The sequence below is a fragment of the Sturnira hondurensis genome, unplaced genomic scaffold, assembly GCF_014824575.4.
Source record: "Sturnira hondurensis isolate 20B ecotype Veracruz unplaced genomic scaffold, ASM1482457v3 Scaffold0004474, whole genome shotgun sequence".
NCBI classification, from domain to species: Eukaryota; Metazoa; Chordata; class Mammalia; order Chiroptera; family Phyllostomidae; genus Sturnira; species Sturnira hondurensis.
The window spans coordinates 4,599,985-4,621,499 of NW_028077105.1; the positions used below are offsets into that span (position 1 = coordinate 4,599,985).

Below are 21,515 nucleotides of genomic sequence, written 5' to 3' on the forward strand. Positions count from 1 at the left end.
CATAGAGTGGAGTCACGCTTCAGCTTTAGGATGTCGTGAACAGATGACGCTTCCCTTCCCGTACTGCAGATGATGGAGGCATGGGTTATGGAATACGAAATGGCTGGGGGAAATGTTTAAATCCTTAAATAGGCGAAAGGTAGAAATATCAATAAGCAGGAATAGACTATAAAAAATGACCAGATAAGTTTAAAATCAATCAAATGTGTCTTAAAAATGAAAAATATAAAAGTGAAACTAAAAACTGGTATTTCAATTAAACAGATTTGTTGCAACTAAAAAAAGAATTAGTGACACAAATATATAGTATATATAGTGCAAATATGTAATGTAATATATAATACACATATAAAGTAGAACCAGTATAACCTTAAATATTTTTATTATCAACATATATTAAAATAAATTATCTAAACATTTAACTAAAAAACCTAGAAAAGACACAACTGTCCGCCTGGGGGTCCAGAGCTTACTCTTTTCTGTTGGGTTGTTCATTTCTCTCACCAATTTGTAGAAATTCTTGCATGTCTGATGGATGTGAATCTTGTGTGTGTTGTATCTCACACAGATTTACGGTTTGTGTCTTTGTCTCCACGGTATGTCCAGGAAGGTGGGACTGCCTCAGCAGTCCTGTGTTGAGGATGGAGAGGTCCTTCTGAGGGAAGGCAGCCAAAGCAGAGAAGCCGGCAGGCTGTGGGAAACAGGGTCTGTGCTCAGTCACCTTCGTGGGGTGCAGGCAGAGATGCGTTGAAGAAAAAGCACGTGGTTTAGAGACAAAAGGGTAGAAGTTCATCCTTGACTGATTATGATGCAATCACAGACAAGTTAACCTCTCTGAGGCTCAGCTTCTTCTACAAAATTGGGGAGGTAATCACACTTGCTTTATAGAAGAGTGTCATGTGGAATAAATGAGTAAATACATGGAAAGGACTTGCTTCAGGGCCTGGGTGTTCAATCAATATTTGAGTCATGTAGTTTACAGTGTGAGCCCAATAACACGAAACACACACAAATCTTCTAAGAATTTATTTTTAAAAAGATTTTATTTATTTACTTTTAGAGAGAGGGGAAGGGAGGGAGAAAAAGAGGGAGAGGAACAGGGGAGATACATAGATCAGTTGCCTCTCGCATGCCCTCAGCTGGGGACCTGGCCTACAACCCAGGCTTGTGCCCTGACCAGGAATTGAGAAGGTTACCCCTGTTCACAGGCCAGCACTCAGTCCACTGAGCCACACCAGCCAAGGTGCCTTCTAAGAATTCGAAAGTCCCGTGAACATGCAAGCTGATACTAGTTTAACATATTGTCCATTTCTCATAATGTACTCGAAGTCTGAAATACTTGAGAACTCCATTCAGAGTTTGGAGACTGGAATAGTCCCTGAGTGTCAGGCCAGCTCCCCTTTCACTGACTGGCAAATGAAAGTGCTGGGGCTGGCAGTGAGGAGGAGAGTAACTCCGGGGTAGCGGGAGAGTGGGCATAACCTAAGGGGACAACTGTCAAGGAGAACGTCAGGAGTTGGTCTACCTATGGCTGGAACGAAGACACTTTTGATGTTGGAAAACTTCATAGGTGGAAAATTTTTGCCCTGTAGCTCATAGATCGACTCTGACAACCGGTCTACAGGGGAGGCGTACTGCAGGGTGCCAAACAGTGGGAAAGAATAGGTGAGTATCCTTCACATACAGAAGATCCAAACGGTCTTTAGATGTAAGTGAATTGTGTCACTTGATTTTCTAGAAGCAGAGTGGGGCTGGGAAAAAGTGTAGACTTGTTACATAGTAGCAGCAGGCAGATTTTAGTTTTAGGAAAGTTTACTTTGTAACTGGACAGATAGATAAAACGAACAAACCTCAGGTTATTATTTGTAGAAGCAAGTCATTAGTCTAGGCGGCCTAAGACACAGACACAATTCTCAGACATTTCTTAGTTGGTGTCTAGTAAAATGTACTATTTGTAAGAATTATTAATGCTCCCTCTTCTCTACCAAGTGTTGCCTAAACTTGCCATTATGTCCATGGATTTCTAAAAGAACATGTTACTTTATTACAACATAAAATTAGAAACCCCTGGCATTTATTCTATGTTACCCTCTCATAATTCTTCACTTTTTCAAAATACCTAGTACAATAAAAATGATCATGCAATGGTGAAATTCAAATCAAATTTTCATGCATTTTTAGAGTTAAATTTAGCAGCATCCTTTTTCTTACTCAATGAGTGTTTAATGTCATGGACATTTAAAATTTTTAGTGATGTAGAATTAATTTTATTTGAAGAAGTTTGTAAAGTATTTGAAATATACTTTATTAGTTATCATTTACTACACCGAGAATGAAAATATATCTGGGCTGATAAATGTGACTGATATATGTAAAGTCGTCTAATGCCTAATGAATTTGTAGTAACTTTTTTAAAGCACAGGGAGCTAGATTATGTAAGATAATTGTGGCCTTAATATATAATGAAGTACAATATGCAAGTTTTTTTGTGGGAGAACTAGCTGTTATTTTTCTGTGTTAATATTTTAAGTCTGTTTTGCATTAAAAAGAGCCTTGACTTGTGAATTAAAGGTTGCAAATATTTGCTAATGTTGTACCCCCACTTTTGTTTGTTTTAGATGACATTGGATAGTTGTGAGAAATCCATCTCTGTGTTTTCCAGCCCTCCTTGTCTCAGAATGTTTCCCAAAGTGAAGTTAAAAATGAAAAATATGGCAAATTCAGTTGAAATATTTTTTTGCAGTGAATGGCATATGCATTTTTGATTTATGGATGCACCTGCTAGTAGGGGATTAAATGTTTTGGATTTCCTAACTATGTGACTTGCAAATATTCTACTTGATCCCATAAATCCTATTGTTTCCTGGCTTGAGAAATATGGTCACTGTACAAACTACTTGCCCTATTTCCCTAAAATTCACTCACAGAAGGTGCCACTGGTGCTGCTCACAGTGGATCCCATTTATTCAGTTTTTGTTATTTGCTTCGCATACACTAAGCTCCTTAATATAAATTGTCCCAAATATGAGTGACCTATGAGTTTAACCTACAAACTAAACTCTGCCATCGCCCTTATTTTACAGAGGACAGTGTGCTGACACTCTGATTTCCCAGGCTTTGATCAGTGGCCCCTCTCTCTCTCTGCATACGCGCGCGCGCGCACACACACACACACACACACACACATGTGGTGTGATGGCATTCGTATTAGAGCTTTGCAGTCAAAAGCACAGACTGGAGTACAACAGCCTGGCTTAAAAGCCCACCTGTACCACTTAGTTATCTGTGGTCTTGACCTAGAGCTGAACTTCCTTGTACCTCAGTCTCCTTCTCTGGGAAATGGGGATAATCATATCTACTTCCTAGTGTTGTTCTGAGGATTAACTAGACTGGTTGACGTAAAACCCTTAGTGTGTGGCGTATAGAAAGTGTTCTAAGTATTATTTGTTTGCTGACACTGTACACATTTGTATGTAATACTATAATATGGTTTAGTAGGTTAATCTGTATTCTATATTAAAGGGACATAAGACATATGACATAAAACAATTTAGAAAATATGTCTGGAACTGAGTTTTCTGCTTATGAAAAGAACTAGGCTTTACATGACTAGGAAGATTATATTTTTACGTTGACAGCTGTAAGATTAGGCTTTTGTTCCGACTACTGTAGCAAGAATGCTTCTCCTATTGGCTGGCAGCAGGGTGTCCACGAGTCTGCCCTTTGTGGTGGAGATCGCTAAGGCCCACTCGTCTTTCTGGTCCTCTCTGCAGGTTCATATTGGAGATTCAGTTTTTGAGATGAAACCATCACCTTTCCAGAAATTTCTCATTAAGACGAGTATCATTTAATACCTTATTTCAGCTCTCTGGGAGTGACTTTGTTCACATGAAAAGAACGGGAGAGAAGTGTAGATCAGGGTTTGGAGAAGAGGGCTCGAGTAAGCTCCGGTGGCAGAGTTGTCAGATCACGTGATACAGGAACCGCGCTCTGGCTGCCCGAAGAGCCGGTGGGAGAGGATTCTGGGGCTGAGCCTGGGGGCCCAGTGGTGGGAAAAGGTCATAAAGTGAGAGCGGAGAGCGTGGAACGCAGTCTGTGGAATCGCTACCTCTAGAAAAGGCATTGATTGCTTGGCATTGCCCCAGAGAGAAGGGTGGCAGACACCTGCAAGTTGATTCTGCCTGCATTAATTGGCCTTGCACACAACTTCCCGTATATTATTTCCTTTTGGAAAAAGCTCTCAAACTGCGTCCCCAGGCTAACTGTTCAGCCATAGAGACCCTTCTCTCCAACAGAGGGCACTTTCATTGGGCAGAGAGAGGCAGGGAGCAGGGAGCAGGGACTATGGTTATGCCAGAGCAGGCCAGCTGGTGGTCTTAGCAGCCACAGAGATCTGAGTTCGAATCTTGCTTCTGCGCATTATTGGCTGCGTGACCTCTGGCTAGTTGCTTGAGCTCTCTGCGCTTCAGGGGTTTTTTTTTCATCTGCAAATGTTACATGAATTTTAAAAGGAGTTAAATGAAAGACTCATGTTACAGAATTTTAAAGGGAGTTAAATGAAGTAATTTGTGTAAAGCATTTAGCATATTTCCTTATATATAAAAATTAGCTGGTAAATTACCAATATGACTGGTCATTCCAAGTTAGATGACAGAGATTCCAAACAAAATTTGAGATTTTACCCGACATGTCAGAGCTGAAATAGGAGTTTAGAGATTCTACTCATCCCATTTCCTCTCTCATATATTTTTAAAAATCTGTATTTTGAAATGATTGAAAATGTACATCTGTTACCATTCAAATAGCTGCTTTCTAATTATCTGACTGCATATTCTGGATGCATCGGTCCAAATGGAGCATTTTTCTCTGTTTTTTTGTGGTGCTTCTGCTGTGCTGGTCACGTGAACACCACCTTGTGGGTAAGTCAGCCCTGGGAAGTGTTGGATACTTGAAATTAGGCAGGAAAACAATTGGCGTGTATGGATTCTGGATTCATGCACCCCCCCCCCCCCCCGGGAGGAACAGTTTTAAAGTGACCCTCCCCCACTTGCTGCTCCTCAAAGGTGGAGGCTGCGGTGGAGGCCGCCAGAGCCGCATTCCCCGCCTGGGCGTCCCGCAGCCCGCAGGAGCGCTCGCAGGTGCTGCACCGGCTGGCGGACTTGCTGGAACAGTCTCTGGAGGAGCTGGCTCAGGCAGAATCTAAGGACCAAGGTGAGCTCGCGCGCTCTGCAGAGCTGTCTCTGCCCCGCCTCTTGTCTTCTGGGCCCTCTCTCTAGCAGTGGCAGGTGGCTTCGTTCAGCCAACTCTTACTGAGCGCTTTAGGGAAAGTGCAATCCATCATGCAGATGCTGGGATTCATCCCCTCCTTCCAGTTTGTCAGCCGATCTCTTGCCTCTTAACCGTAATGCATGGAACTGGGCACTTTCTTCACGTTACCCCTGCTGCGACCATCAGGAAGCTGGCGTGCTTCTTTGGCAGAGGGAGACATGGACGCCAAGCTACCCAAGGCCTCTGCAGGCCAAAGCGAGTCCCCGCCCAAACCAAGTTCAAGGGTCAGGGAAATAAGTACACTCTCTTTGGTGGAAAGAACTTCAAAGATGTGTGTCTCAGGTCATGGATCTGTGGCGAGAGGAGGAACCAGGGCTGATCGTGCATCTTCCACCAACTCTACGTCGAGAATTGCAAAGCAGAGATAATTTGAAGCGCAGTCGCACAGCGGCATCACTCAGAAAGATGTCTGAGATACCACCCCTCTACTTCTGACACCATTTCCCAGTTTTTTGAAACTCCTTCCCAGAAGTGAGGGTAAGGGAGTAAATGTCTGTAAATCCTCGCAATAATATCTGCTAGGAAAAGCCCAGATTGTTTAAAATTGTACGCCTGATGTGAACCAGCGTAGAGTTAGGCTGCAGCCTGGACCCCAAGTGCCCTGCCCCAGCACTGCCCCAAGCCCTTCAGAAGGAAATGTTTACTGCCCGAGCTGCTGACACTGCAGTGTTCCTGCCTCACTCAGGGTTACTAAGTAACAAGCCAGGTCGGCTTAGGGGTTTCTGTTCAGTCCAGGGCCCTAGATGTGTGTGGGCCACATGATGGGTGACCAAGTGCCACACGGTATCCCACACCAGGGGTCCCCATTGTTGTTCTGCCACGTGTCTGTCTTAACAACTCCACTGTGTGTTGGAGGGACATTTAATACACATCACGTGTTTATCAAAGTGGTTTTCTGTGATGTGCAAAGACAGCTGTCTTTACACCCACGCTTCCAACCCCTCTGTAGCATGTACAAAGCTTGCAGCTCTGAAATGACAGAGCTGGTGTGGGTGAAGTGCTAGCGTCTGGCAAGATCATGAGGATGGCTCTGAATTGCTCGGTCCATAAAGCAAACATTATTGGACCCAACTTTAACCACCTCCCACCTCATCTTATAACCACATATGTAATTATTGCATGGTTTTGTCTAAGCTTTGTCTATTCAATGAATGTCCGTCCCAGGCTGGAAGGACCGGAGGCAACTTCTGCAGGATAGTGTCTCCACTGTCCATGGGGAAATCCACTGACTGTGCTTTCTTTTAAAAAAAATATTTAATTTATTTATCTTTAGAGGGGAAGGGAAGAAGAGAGGGAGAGAAATATCAATGCGTGGTTGCCTCTCGTGTGTCCCCTAGTGGGAACTGGCCTGCAACCCAGGCATGTGCCCTGACTGGGAATCAATCCGTGATCGTGTGGTTTGCAGGCCCGAGCCCAATCCACTGAGCTCCACCAGCCAGGGCTGACTGTGCTTTCTGTTGTTGACTCCTTACAGGAAAAACCATAGTGCTGGCAAGAGCCATGGACATTCCTGGTCTGTTCAGAGCTTCCGGTTCTTTGCCTCCTCCATCCTCCACCACACACCTGAGTGCACCCAGATGGACCACATGGACTGTCTGCACTATCCCGTGCGGACCCCCGTGGGGACCGGTAAGTGCCGCTCAGTGCAAGGCTGGACCAAGGTTGCAGATAGAGATGCTTGGTCAGTTCCATTGAACTGATCTCAAGGAACAGATTAAGGAAAAGGAAGGAGCTGATTTCTTCTACTTTGATACAGCATTGGACTTAAAAATCGATTTCTAGTTTATTTTCTTTGTGTGAAATTCTCTGCTTATTCCTGGAAGGTTGTCCTTAGGAAATCACAGGGAAAAGAATGGTGCTTCGAGGAAATTCACAAGCCAATATTTTCCCTTCGCAACTTAAAAAACAAAGTCTGCTTCTGGAGAGTGTTGTGGTGAAGAGCATGGCCTCTGGGTATGTGACGGCCAGTGACACAGCCTTTGTGCACTTCAGTGTTCTCATCTGAAAAACGGGGAACAGAGTCTAATTATGTCTTTTTATTTTTTATATAAATTAAACAAGCCAATAAGTGTAGAATACTTATAACAGTGCCAGGAAAGTGGTAAATTAGCCTTGACTACATACTTTCCTTGACTACATATCTACATACTTTCCTCATTTGGTTTTTTGTTTCCTGCCCTTTGAGGACCCTTAAATATATGCAATTACCCAAAATATCCACTAGATGCCACTGTTTCCACAGAAAAAAACCTCAACTATACATATTTTACTAATTACATTTTATGGTGGGATGGAGGAATATAAGTTAAAAGGAAAGAAAACGGGACATTTCACCACTTTATTAGAACCCTTCAGAAATGGTATTTCCAAGGCATATAAAAAACTCAGACCTCTTCCTATAATGTGCTGACATATTATAATGGTGCAAAAATTCTGTTACCCCTTAAAGATTTTTCAATGGGAAACTTAATAATATAAAATATATTTACCTTTATGGGACAGAACCGAAGGCAGGTTATAAAATAAGGTGAATTCATTTACTTATTTATAAGGCAGCTTTCATTTTTACCCGTGTTTCCTGGTTGGGAGGCTGGACGCTTGTGTATTGTTACAGGGAGTCACAGGCTACTTGCTGCCTCTGTTACTTGTCCAGAAAGCCTGTCCGATCAGGATACAATCAGGATTGTATGCAAAAATCCTCTGGCTAGCTAAAATGGATTTCACTGTCTCAGAATATATTTGCTCTTATTTCACAAATAATTCTTAAAAGCTTGAGATTTTATGACTCGATGCATAACAGATTGGAAAAAGAGATGAAGCGGTTTTGGAGCAATGGTGTCTGCACAGTTTAAAGATGAGGAGGGAGAGGCCCACCCCCACCTGAAGATCAGTCCATAGATGTCCGAACTTGCCACTGTATGAAAATATTCAGTGACGAGTGACAGCCATTGAGCCCTGAAAGTTACTGTTGTTCATAAATATAATTGTCAGTCATCATACTTTTAAAGGACACAGTTGTCTGTGGTACATTTGAGTGATTTCCAGGAAGTTAGCTACAAATAAGCCAAGTTTGGGGTTTTAGGAGCTGAAGTTTCATTCAGCAGGAAGGTCCCGGTTAGCCATCCCTACCGGGCTGGTCCGCTTTGAGGGTCGAGTGACCGTTGGCACTGCCTCTGCTCTCTGCCAGCTGGGCTGATCAGTCCCTGGAACTGGCCGCTCTACTTGCTGACCTGGAAGATCGCTCCGGCGACTGCTGCGGGCAACACGGTGATAGCCAAGCCCAGTGAGCTGACTTCAGTGACTGCGTGGGTGATGTGCAAACTCCTGGAGAAAGCAGGTAACGGGGTGTTCGAGTCTGATTGGGGATCAGCCTTGAGGCTCTGCATTTTGCACGCTTTAACCCCCACCCCCGAGGGTCACTGACTTGCAAAAAGTTATTTCTATAGGAATCTGTTCAGCAGCAAAACAGATCCCACTGACATCTCTGGTTTTTGTCTCGCAGTTCCTTTTCTGAGAAATCCCCTTCATCCACGGGGTTTGCTCTGTTCAACCGCAGGTTGTGCTGCTGTAGGACCGTTCGTCCCGCCAGGGGTCGCTGGCGCAACCAGCACAGGACAGGGACCCAACTCAGGCTGAAGGAGCCCAACAAACCACAGAGCAGCCTGCTGCAGACGGCGTCTGTGACAGTCAATTTAAATCTTGTGTTGGAACCACAAGCTCATCTTTCTGAAAATAAGGATATTACTAGGCCCTCTTTGTATGGCTGTAGAATACCTGATAGAAATAGCTCATTTTCGAGGGATCTGAAATACATTCCTCAGTTTTCCCTGAGTTTGGAATCACTACTCAGGGGCTGATGTAATCTGGCTTCTTGTCCTCTTTCTGATACTATTGTAATGGCTACGTTCAGCGTGTGTTCCTGGTTTAGTTCCGGGGTGTTCAACCTGACGCTGCACGGGGGTTGGAAGGAAGCAGAGGCCTGTCCTGTACCCCATGAGAAAGGCCCTGGCTGTTAGGGCCCTCAGCTCTTGTCTCACAGCTTGGGTAGAAAGGATGGGGGTTGGGGTGGGGAAGGGGCTGTCTTGCAGGCCCTGTTGGTCTGTGCTGTGCCCGCCTCCTTCAAGCCCACAGAGAAGACACTGCTGCCCCCTGTCTGTGTCCACTGAGTGGGCGTTTGGGAAGAGCCCATCTTTCTCTCTGTCTCTGCTGGATACCTTTTCCCTCAAAGCAAAAATATACACAGAGGATTCTAGAAAAGGTGTGCCAGTTCTTTAAGATTTCAATGGCAGGTTAAACCGTGCCTGTTTAAGGAAGGGCCTTGTGGCTCTGGTTTGGCTGCCCATTGCCATGTGTCCCCTAGGGGGAGGGAGCCCCGTTCCTCTGGGGGGCTCCATCTGCAGGCGCCCCAGCCCTTTCCAGGTATATGACAGGAATGTGCCTCCCTCTCTCGTGTTCCAGACTGTGTCATCTCTCCCTCGCACAGGGATCATGCTTTAATCCCAGGTTTTACAAAATTGAGTCTGTAGTGTCTGCAAAGGTCCGAGGCATTTCCTCCCTTCCTTTGGACTGTAGGTGGATTTCCTAGCATGAGACAGGAGGGGAACCCAAACTCTGCTTTGATCCACACTGCGGAGGGCGCGGTGCACTTGGGAAGGTGCTGTTCCAGACACCGCTGTTTTCTGAACTCAACCACCTCTTCACTGAGGATGACTTCTCTTCCCTAACCACTCTCCCCAGTCACAGAGTCCAGAGTCTGGCCTGGGTGAGCACTTTATGTTTCCATCTGTTTGCACAACATTCCTCTTACTTCTTACAAGCGGCTAAACTTATGATCCTGCCCCCTGTCCCCAGGCTGGCTTTGCTATGCTTCCCTCCTCTAACAAACACTGAGAAGAGGATGCCCAGCTTGTGCCCGTGTGAGCCTTCAGTTTCTCCCCTGGGGTTGGAGGAGGCGTGAATCACCACTACACAATCCTGCTTCAGAGCCCTTTGAGAGAAACCTCTAACAGTGCAGGGAGGAGAAAGCTGAGGTCACCTCCAGGTACATTCAGGGTGTTTCCAGAGCTAGCTCCCCCAGTCCCAGGTGTCCAGACAGACTTGACAGATGACATTCCTTTGAAATAAAATAATTTTTAAAAGTGTTCAGTGAATGTCTCTTTGGGAGTCCTAGAGTATTCATTTTCTTTCTTGGGGGCACCAATGTTTGCCCTCATTTCTGGACTGTCCACTGATAAGGTTTTCTGAGTTCTTCCTATATTGGTTTTCGTTCTGATCTATTTAAGCTTCAGTTTTTTCTTGTCACCCAGCCACATCCCAGCTTTGAAGGGGCTTTGTTCTGCTAACACCCATCCCAAGTTTTACCAGTGGTTATTTGCCCGTTAAATCGCCTCCCTTCTCTTACAAATGGAATCTCCCAAGAGTAGAACTCAGATATTCCTTTAAAAAGAATGTCGTCACAGGACTGAGAAACAGTGGCCAATAGGTGGCTCTGACACTGGGGCTCAAGAACGTGTGATCAAGATGGCAGTGCCGGCTGGAACCAGCTCATTGTCCTGTGGGGATAAATAGGAGGTGTCCCCACGTTTCCGCTCTCCCTTGGTTAGAATGCTACTGTAAACTTTACATGTGATTCAACCCATTTTTTGTCTTCAGGGTTTATAACACCGAAGAGTCCACCTTCTTGTGCCCACTGTGTCCCCCTCCCACTGCTCCCAAATATCCGACAAATATCCACCTGCCTGTCATTTCATGGAGACACAGGGCCCCGACTTGCCAATGGTGGGAAACTTGTTCTTGTTTTCCTCCCATCAGTCAGGGGGAGGACCTCTTGCCCAGCATCTTCTTTGCCCCCACCCCCGGGCCCAGCTGCTTTCCCCTGGTGCCTGGCTCTGGGCCTGCCCTCAGCTGGCAGTGCCGGATGGCCCAGAAGTCCGACCTGAGCTGGATATCAACCAGGGCGCAGGCTGGGTGTAGAGGTGGCATCACTGGGAGTGAGGCTCTGTGGACATCATCGTGATTCCCTGAAGCTTCCTCCCTGTCTCTTTGGGGCCCCACCTGAATGGGCCTCGGCTGAACCCTCAAGGCAATCAGGCCAAGGCTATGGCTCTGTGGGCAGGTGTTCTGCATGATAATGGGTCACCAGTGTAAAATTATTATGTATACTTTAAAAGCATATTTTTGGAGAGAATGTTTTACTCCAAAAGGGAGAGTGCCTGACCTGGAGCGAGGGAGCAATGCTAGGTGTGGGAAGCACTTTAAAGCCCCCCTGTGTAGGGTGGGGATGGGGGTGGGTTGGGGGGCGGTTTCTGCCCCTGCTCTACCTCAAGCCAGAGAACACTGAGGGCATAAACTCGACCACCTCCGGGCCAACCCTAAGAATGTTCAGGACACAACACAAATTGCTCATAGTTGTTGTTTTTTTTCTGGACACTTGACGTTTTCCAAAGTCAAGAACCATTTCTAATTTGCATAAAGTACACTAAGCATCCATTCATCTACTTACTTAACAATTCTGTCTTGACCTTCTACACCCAGTGTTGCCTCTTATTGCTTGTTATTTAACTTCAGTGCGCCTCAGTTTTCTCATGGATGAAGTGAGGGCATTCATACTACCTACCTGATGAAGGTGTTGGCAGGTCTAGAGGGGCAGACCACTCACAGCACTGACTGACCCGCAGTAAGCACCCCGTGAATGTGAATTAGCACTCGCTGGTGTTAACTCTGCGTGGCAAGCTAGGCTGCATGCAGGAGCACACGCAATGGAGAGTGGAACCTCCGCCGCCCCGAGAGATGCTGTTTCTGCTCTCACCTTCTAGTGGTGAGTAGGTAATAGACAGCAGGAAGATAGGTAATAGACAGCAGGAAGGTAGGTAATAGACAGCAGGAAGGTAGGTAATAGACAGCAGGTCACCCCCCAAAATGCATAAGTACTTAAATTCCTGAGACGCAGGGAGTAGGGCCTGATGATAGAAAAGATTGAAACATTTATTTGTGAGTGTTCTTGGCACTAAATCAGTCCTAGGGTGAGGTGGTGCGTCTCTATCATGGGGCACAGGCCGTTCAACCGAAAACTCACTTTCCTAGGCTGGACCCCTCCTTCACTCCCCTGGGCCAAGATCGTCAAACTCTTCTCTGGATCTTGGAGAATCTTCATTCCCCTCTACTAACATTTTTACACTGAATGGTGACTCCTGATGCCTACTTGAAGCAGGGCTCTCTTCCCTCACAGGGCTTGACCTACCTGGGGACGTCTCTGCATCCTCAGCCCCCAAGGCCTAGTCGGTTTTATGGAGTGAACGGTGCAGAATGGTGTACTGTACCCTGCACTTTTGTAGGGCAAAGCACCCGGAGAGGTTCCGTCTAGGAGTCTGCCAGGTGGAGATGTTGCTGCTGTCCTTCCTTCCCTTAGTAAACCAGGGAGAGCTGCGAGAGTTCATTCCCACCTACTGGACTTTCGAAGGGAATCTCCATACGACCTGAAGTCCTCCACATACGGAGAAGGCTTTCTGTAGCGGATACTGTTTCCCATCCAGGTGTGCCACCGGGTGTGGTAAATATGGTGTTCGGAACAGGGCCCAGGGTGGGCGAGGCCCTGGTGTCCCACCTGGAGGTGCCCCTCATCTCCTTCACCGGGAGCCAGCCCACCGCTGAGCGGATCATGCATCGGAGTGCTCCCCACTGCAAGAAGCTCTCCCTGGAGCTGGGGGGCAAGAACCCCGCCATCGTCTTTGAGGATGCCAACCTGGACGAGTGTGTTCCTACCACCGTCAGGTCTAGCTTTGCCAACCAGGTATGTCCTCTGGGTTGTGTTTGTTTGTTTGTTGTTTCTTTTAACTCTGTTGCCCCGCCAAGCAGGACCTGTGCCAGCACAGTGCAAAGCCAGGAGTGAGTGAGTCAACCCAGTGCTATTTCAGTGGAAGGACAGTCATTAACTTCGAGTTACTTCATCTGTTCAACCTCAGTGTCCATCTGTGGCCTTGTTGGGTCACAGCTTCTGTTCAGTGAGCTCCTTTTCTTGAATTACACGAGTTTTCTCAGGGGGCTGCCGTGGGCAAAATGATTGCTTTTTGCTACTCCAGACTTGAATTCATAGAGTTGCCCCTAGGCTCTTCCTGCTGTCCAGATGTCCTACTTCCAGGAAACCTTATTCTCTCCCCAAAAGCAACCCGAATGCATTCCCAAATATACAAGTAAGTAATGGAACCGGTCTAGAGCTGGTTTCTTACCTTAGAGTCATGGATGAACTTCAGGGCAACTTTGCACCCCCTGAAACTGTAGCAGATGTTTTCCTGGGGTCCACAGTTCTCATCAGAGTCTTGAAGACCATAGCATCCTAAGGGGTGAAGGACACGGGAGTGGATGGCCTAGCCTGCAGGTGTCCTGCAGGTGTCCTGCAGGCGGCCGCTGCGCCCGCACCTGTGCAGCCCGTTAGCCTCAGCACCCAGGGCAGTGCCGAGGGTGGTGCAGGTGTGTGTAGACCCGAATGCCTTTCTCCAAAGGGTGTGTTTTTAAAAATTTGTATCAAAAAAACAAAGACTTAAGCCAAAGAGTTAGAACTTTCCGTAGAAGGAAAGATGGGTGGAATGAGATGTGTCTTTATTTAACTTAACTTGAATAATTTGCATAGCCTTTCGAAACTTCCTTTTTTTGCCAGTAAATTATGGAAATGGCACTAATAATGCCTTCCAATAGGGTTTTGTGAGTCTAGAATAAAAACATCCCTTACAATAATTATGACGGCTTAAGCCATTGATGGCTTTTTCATAGTCATTATGATTGTAACTATTTCTCTCCCAGAAGTTTCTATAGCAAGTGGCTTTTCTATACATACGCACACTGGTGCTCAGAGTGCAGCGTGACCTACCCACAGAGGAGCGTGTCCTCCAGCCCTGTCCTTGTCCTCCTGTGTCCTCCTTGGCAGGGTGAAATCTGCCTCTGTACCAGCAGGATCTTTGTCCACAAGAGGATCTAGAGTGAGTTTTTAAAGAGGTTCGTAGCAGCTACCAGAATGTGGAAAGTTGGCGTCCCCTCTGACCCGTCGGCCAGCATGGGTGCCCTGATAAGCAGAACCCATCTGGAGAAGGTAAGCAAGTCCTTGCCACGTACGTTATGGAAAGAGGTCATGCTGGGAGAGAAGCTCAGTGCAAGCATAGCACCTGTCTGAATGTGCCTTGAAATGCTGTCAGCTACTGCCTTGCTTTTCAACAACTATGACCTGTGGGGAATTGTCTCTGGATATGGAGTCCAAACATGTTGGCTGTGAATTGTCCAGATTTAAAGCAGCTCTGAGGTGAAATGAACAGTCTTGAGAAGTCAGCAGGAAGAGTGAGAATGGAAACTTTCACAGCATGAAGGTCAAAATGATGGGAATCAAGGGTGGCAAGAATTTCCATCAGTAAATGTTCCTGGAGGGAAGGGATCTGCCTCTGGCTTATAGCAGATGGCGTTCCACAAGTGCCACGGTACACGCTCCAAAGTATGTGACCTTAGTGGAGTGACAAGGGGTGGCCTGTGTGGGAGAAGCCATTGGTGGCCTTTGGGTGGCTTATGAAATTTAGATCTCTAAGGTCATCTTATTACCTGATGTGGCCCCTCCCCAAATAAGTCATAGATTTGGGTACTAGAAGGATCTTGTCTTCAGTTGCAGTAATGAAGGCTCGCCAAGGAAAATATGCACCAGTCAGCCAGTAAGCAGCAGAGCTTTTAGGTAAGTTTGTAGACAGTCCTAGCACTGCACCAATTCGGCAGACTTACCACATTGCGACTTTGACCTTCACAATATTGTGAAGCATGGATGCTCATAGGTGGGAAGGTAATGTAGCTTGATGGTGTCTTCTTCTTTCTCCTGTTTTCTCAGTGAAGCAGGTGAGGAGGGGAGAAGGTGTTGGAGGATTCAGGAGGGAGGAGGAGCTGTGGAATAGTCTGGCAGGAGATCACGAGAGAGGATGGCCTTGGAAATGACTATGTTGTGGGCAGGGCAGCTCCAAGGGCTCCCTGAAGCTTGTCCTCAGTGGTCACTTATTTGAAGTGAGGCTGGCCAGCATGGCTGTGTCTCCCTCCAGTTGAATTCACCTGTGAGACTGCAGGTGCTTAGGCAGCAGTCCCCAGAGTGCCCCTGGGACCTGCAGTTGTCACAGAATGAGGAATCACCAGACACCAGGGGTCCCTTTGCCTGCTCTTGTCTGACTGTTCTAGACCCCAGGCCTCCGTGCCTGCCCACCCTCACCTGCAAATAACTGGTGAAAGCAGCGTAAGCATGTGCTGTCTGCTTCCTGTGCAACAAAAATTCCCTTCCAGAAGCCTCTCGCAGCAGACTCAGGGGTGTGCAACAGTCTGAAGTCCCCTCTGCAAGTCACTACTCGCCCGAGGTTCCAAGTTCTCTTTATATCGACCAGCGGAGAAACCGATTTTTTCTGTTGTCCCATACTCACTATTTCATTTACTCAGTGAGGGAGATAGATCAGTGAAGCCAATCAAAATATTTGATTTTTCTGTGGGCTTTCATGTCATAGTTTTGATGCTCAGCATGACCCTGCTTGCCTACGGTGCCCCCCCCCCCCCCACTTTAGCCTGCCTCCCTGTCCCCCTGAGCTCCACTGGAGGCCCTCCGCAGGCCTCTCTGCTCGCTGACAGTAAGCAGCCTCAGCCACCCAAGTTGCTCTTCCCCACACGGGCAATGGGACCTCGCCCTACAGAGCCCTGGCTCCTTTCAGTGGGGAAGGGTAATCAAGGCCAGCACCTGGCCCTGTGGGTGCCCATTAAATGTCCCATGATGACAATGGCATTTAGGAGGTGGTAACTTAAAACCTGGTGTGCTGAGCTCACTCACTGCCCTTTTGAGACTGTCCTGTGTCTATGCTGATATTTCCAGATTAGCCAAATTACTTTATAACCTTCACTTTAGTATCATAGTTATTTGATACATCTGTATGATGTATCATCTGTATGATCCTTATCTTGCTCACAGTCAAGCCTGAGTCTTTAGAATGACCCTCGAAACTGTCTCCTGTCCCCTGTTAACCTTTGTCCCTTGTTGTGTCCATCAGCCTTGGCCTCCCTCAGTCCACTGCTGCGTGCTGGCCTCCCTAGTCTTCCTCAAAAATATCAGCTCACTCCTTCCTTTTGGCCTTTGCTCTTGCTGTCCACACCCCCTAGAACTTTCTTCCTTCAGAGGTTTGCTTGGTTCTCTCCTTAGATCAAATGTTACCGTCCGTATGAGTACTTGCCTGCTCACCCCACATAAAATCACACCCCCAGAACTTCCTCTGCCTCTTTGCTGCTTTATTTTTCTCCATGACTTTTACTATCACCTGAGATATACTACATAGTATTTATTCCTTTATTGTCTTTGGCTAGAATGCTAGCTTCACAGTCAGTTTTATTCACTACTGAATCCTTAGATCCTAAAAAATACCTGGATGTAAAAGGCACATAGTGTTTGTTTGACAAATGATTAAATTAACACTCCATCCTGTGTTTTAGTTACAGTATAATCCCCAAACATGAGGATTCCATTTTCTTTGGCCTCATGAACACAAGCAGGGAGCATCTGGTTTCACTGATCATTGATTTATAATAACAAAAGAAAGTCCATGCAAATACATACAAGTCTTTGAGGTTTTGCTTCAGACTTTCCTTTAATGCTTCATCTTTCCATTGGTTATTTCAGCTTACTTCACAGGCAGCTTTAGAATTGAATTCCAGTTTCATAAAAATCTTTTGGAAAATATTTGGTGTTCAATACCTCAATAGCATAAAAATCTAGCTTCTTAAATGCCAACTAAAAATTTAAAAAAATAGAGACTTCCATTCAAGATGGCGGCATAGGTACACCTGGCTTGCCTCCTCACACAACCACATCAAAATTACAACTACACTACAAAATAACCATTGTTCAGAACTGCCAGAAATAGAGCTGCATGGAAGTCCTACAACTACAGAATTAGAAGAAACCACATTGAGACTAGAATAAAGATTTTTTAAATTCTATGAAAAAAAAGAATTTCAAGAATATGATCAGCTTCTTTTCTAAATCCATTAGAGATGAATTTTTACAGCATTACTACAAAAAGTCAAGTGGAACATTACCTGTAAGTCCACATTTCTAGCCCCTCCAATGTTCTTGTTTTCTAAAAAAACAACTTTTAAAAAGGTACCAAAATATTTCAGTTATGACACATTTTAGTGGAAAAGAACATATTCCTCCGTATTATCAAACTTTTGTTTTGTTTTGGTGATTCCCAGTGGTTTTAATTACCTCTAACATGGACACAGAGGATTTACTAAGTTGCAGTATCAAAATATTTTAGTATAAAATTTCTAAATTTCTTTTCCAGAGTAAAATGTACACCTTAAACTTAGCTTTTTTGAGTGATCTACAGTGAAGACCCAAATTCCCTTCTTTTTAGTAAGTTGGTGGCTGGAGACTAATGACAGCGATCCCAAGGCACACATGGGGTGTCCTGGTGGCTCCTAAAAATTACCTGCTGTAGACTGAGAATGTATCCAGGGCAGGAGGAAGCCGAGGCCTCCCTTGGCACATGTGTGTCCCCTTAGTGCCTGTGCACAGGCAGGAAGATGCACCACCTGAAGGCTCTGGGTAGCCCCCACCCCAGGCCCATTTCCTCTGCCTCAACCCAGCTCCCATGTGGGTTTTGCCAGGCCAGCTACTTCTCATCTGAGTCCAGGTTAAGGTATGTAGGGAGAGCCTGGTTTCCCCTGCATCCCCTCATCTTGGCCTTTTCAGACCGTGGCTCTTCAGTTCAGTCTCCCAAACCATCTGGGATCGAGGAGGCAGGGGATATCGTTCCCTGTCCTTCACAGGGAAGCTTTGGGGCCTGTGCACCGAGGAGGGTCCCATCTGCTGTCACTGCGTTCCTTGTCTCCTCCACAGTGCGTCTGTGTTTTCTCCAAATCACACTAGTCCTGCGGAGTCTGGGGTCTTTGTGTCCATCCGACTTCTGCGTGATTGTCATGATAGCTGGTGGTGCAGTGACCGAGGAATCCCAGTAGAATATGTAAACGCTGTTTTGTAATGGCAAAAGGCTCAGGAATTCACAGACATGTAGCATGCTCCTAAGTGGGCGTGGCACTTCCCAGCTTCCTTGGGGTCGCGGGAGATGCACAAAGAATTGCAGGTGACTCTGTCCTCAGGGAATGAAGGAAAGCCTCCACGGCCTATTTCGGAGAGTTGTTCTTTGTTTTTCTTTTTACTCTCCTGAATCCTTCCCCATTTGGCTGTCTAGAGAATCTGGCTATATGCCTGCCTTCCCATAAATGCAAGTGGGATAGTGAGATAGAATTCTTGAGTGTTTACAATGGGGCTGGAGGAAGCCTGGAGGAAGTTCCTTCCCCCAGTAGGACCAGGCTTTAAGGTCCACTCTTGCAGTTTCCTAACTCCTTTGTCAGCTAAACAAATTGACCCACAGAGCGGAGGACACCTCCAAAGTCTCTCAGCTCCTAAGTATCAGATCACATATTATGTTATCATCTTCATCTATAGCAACAGCATTCAAAAGGCTTGCTACGTACCAGGTATTATGCTAAATGTTTTACATATTTTATTTAATCCCATGACTATGTGGCAGTGTCAACCCTATTTTTCAGATGATGAAACTGAGGCATACAGCATTTAAAATTTCTTAGCTAGTGAGTAATTTGAACACAGTTGTGCTGCTAAGTACTAACTATTCTCTGCTCCAAAAAAGTTTTATAATAGTAATTTATTACCTTGTATAGCATATTACCAGTCATGAGAGTTTTTTTTCCAGATTTTACTGAAAACCTCAGTTCCTAAGATGCTGCTAGTATAGATATTATTCCATCTTTCAGTGATACGTTCCCTGGAAAGTGAATTCAGTTCAGCAAGAGTCACCTTACACATCAAATATTTTGATAAATTCACCATTGGAAACTGACACTTCTGTTCATATGTGATGATCCCAAGGTGTCTCAGAGATAATCACGTGATCATGTAAAGCTGGTTGGAACACTGGAACAGTCCTGGCACTGTTGGAATTGTGACCAATGTCCTGGATGGAGCCTAGACTTCCCTTGTCCAGGATGCTGCTTCGGGCATGTTTAAATTAACGCGGGTGGGTAGCTTCAGAAGGAGGAAGAGAGTGGGGCGAAAGAGAAGTCCAAATCTGCTTGAATCTCTGCCCACACACCAGCCTGGGGCTCTTCTGGGAAGCTTTGAGATCGTTATGAGTGTTAGGGGCAGGGGTGGAGCAGGGGGGCCCACAGAGCTGGACCAGATGTTCTGGTCTTTAAAAAATCTGACTTTATGGCTTATTAAGTGATCTATAAATTGAAGCAAATTTGGTAATAAATAACATTACTGTTTTTACATTTAAACGGCAAACATATAGCTCTGTGTTGAATATAGTTCTACAATGGAGAACTAATTTAACACTGAGACAGAATCTTCAGACAATAAATGATAAGTAGGAATCCAAAGTGCATTTCAAAATTTACCTTGCCTTTGGTATATTACTTGACTCTTGTTCTATACTTTTAATTTTGGGGATTTTTAAAATTTCTCCCATGCTTATAACACCCCCCAGAGGTAGCATCATCTATCACTGTGACTTAAACAACATTTTTATATATAAATGTATATATCACTATTATAATGAGCATTTCCATAGCCATTTTTAATAAGTATCTGTCATTGTCTTTGAGTCACTGGGTTAACTTATTGCCTAATTTATTTCCCATTATAGTTAGCTATGCTATATTACTTATCAGTAATGAGACTAGAAATGAGAAATTACTTGGTCTGGAAGCTCAGATATTTGAAGGGCACCCTGACCTTTAATTAAATCCTATACACCATTCAACTTCACACTTTCCACAGAGGACATAGTCTCTCAAAGAGTGAGAAAATATTCTTTTGCGTATTTAACTACTGAATATGCCTAAGTGTGAATTCTAGCTTTTCTGTTTATAGGTTTTGTGACATGTTCACCCTCTCTGAGGCTCAATGATATCATCAGTAAGTAGGGGTCTAATAGTACCTAGCTAATAGGCTTTTGAGGGAATTCAGGGAGACTATATAGAAAGTGCTTATCTGAGTGACTGGCATCTGGACATCAAGTAAACGGCTCACTCCTTTTCCATACAAGGGCTGAATGACCAAGTGATATTTAGCGCTCAGTCTTAGCAGCTGAGTGGCAAGATAACCTTAGATTTCTCGGCAATGACCTCACATGTCTTTCCTGGATGATTTGCAAATACTGAATCTTGTGTTGCTTTGTGTGAAGGCAAATGGTAAGATGTTGCTAATCGCGGTTTTTACCCACCCAGGTCAGAAGTTACATTGAGAGAGCTTGTGCCGAGGGGGTCCGGATTCTGTGTGGTGAGGGAGTGGGTACACTGAATCTCCCCCCTGGAAAATAAGGGAGGCTATTTTATGCTTCCCACCGTGATAACAGACATTAAGGATGAGTCATGCTGTATGAAGGAAGAGATATTTGGTCCAGTGACGTGTGTTGTCCCCTTTGAGAGCGAAGAGGAAGTGATTGGCAGAGCCACCAGTGTTAAACGTGGGCTGGCAGTGACGGTGTGGTCAAGCAATGTGGGGCGTGTCCATCGGGTGGCTAAGAAGTTGCAGTCAGGCTTGGTCTGGACCGACTGCCGGCTCATCAGAGAGCTGAACCTTCCCTTCGGGGGGGATGAAGAGTTCTGGAATAGGCAGAGAGGGAGCCAAGGACTCTTACGACTTCTTCACTGAAATCAAAACGGTCGCTGTTAAACACTGACCTTGGCCAGTGGAGAATTGTTATGGTCAATGCCTGGCTACAGACAGTCAGTGGCCCAATGCGGCCAATAGATGTACTGGCATCAATTCCAGCCAGGTCTCGCCCCAGCAGGAGCTTCTCTCTACCTTATCCTTAGTAGTTAGCATTTTTACCTGCTGGTGAAGAGTTGTCTGCTTTCAAGGGGAAGGCAAAGAGAGCCCTTCTGTAGAGGAAGACACGAGAAGGAAGCTGAACAACTGTCAGGCTCCTCCTGTGTTGTATCTTCACGGGGATTTAAAAAATCATTCTGATCCGATTCTTGGAAATTCACAGATAATCAGACTTTTTTCATTTGCACATGGATGGTTAAAAAAAAATCTACAAAGCCAGAGAGAAACAAATCACCATAATTTCCCACCTCTGGGGAGATTGCCAAGGGCCTCTGTC

At 45.5% G+C, this 21,515-nt stretch overlaps 1 protein-coding gene across 1 annotated transcript; it reads left to right on the top strand.

Moving 5' to 3' along the window:
* Positions 1-1,502: 1,502 nt before the first annotated feature.
* Positions 1,503-21,268, top strand: ALDH8A1 (aldehyde dehydrogenase 8 family member A1). Its single transcript, XM_037045886.1, is given in 10 exon segments — positions 1,503-1,665; positions 5,064-5,211; positions 6,803-6,838; positions 6,841-6,957; positions 8,516-8,665; positions 12,861-13,117; positions 14,249-14,410; positions 20,635-20,712; positions 20,714-20,995; positions 20,997-21,268. Coding segments are annotated over 10 exon segments (1,461 nt in total). The 5' UTR covers positions 1,503-1,527; the 3' UTR covers positions 21,090-21,268.
* Positions 21,269-21,515: the final 247 nt, after the last annotated feature.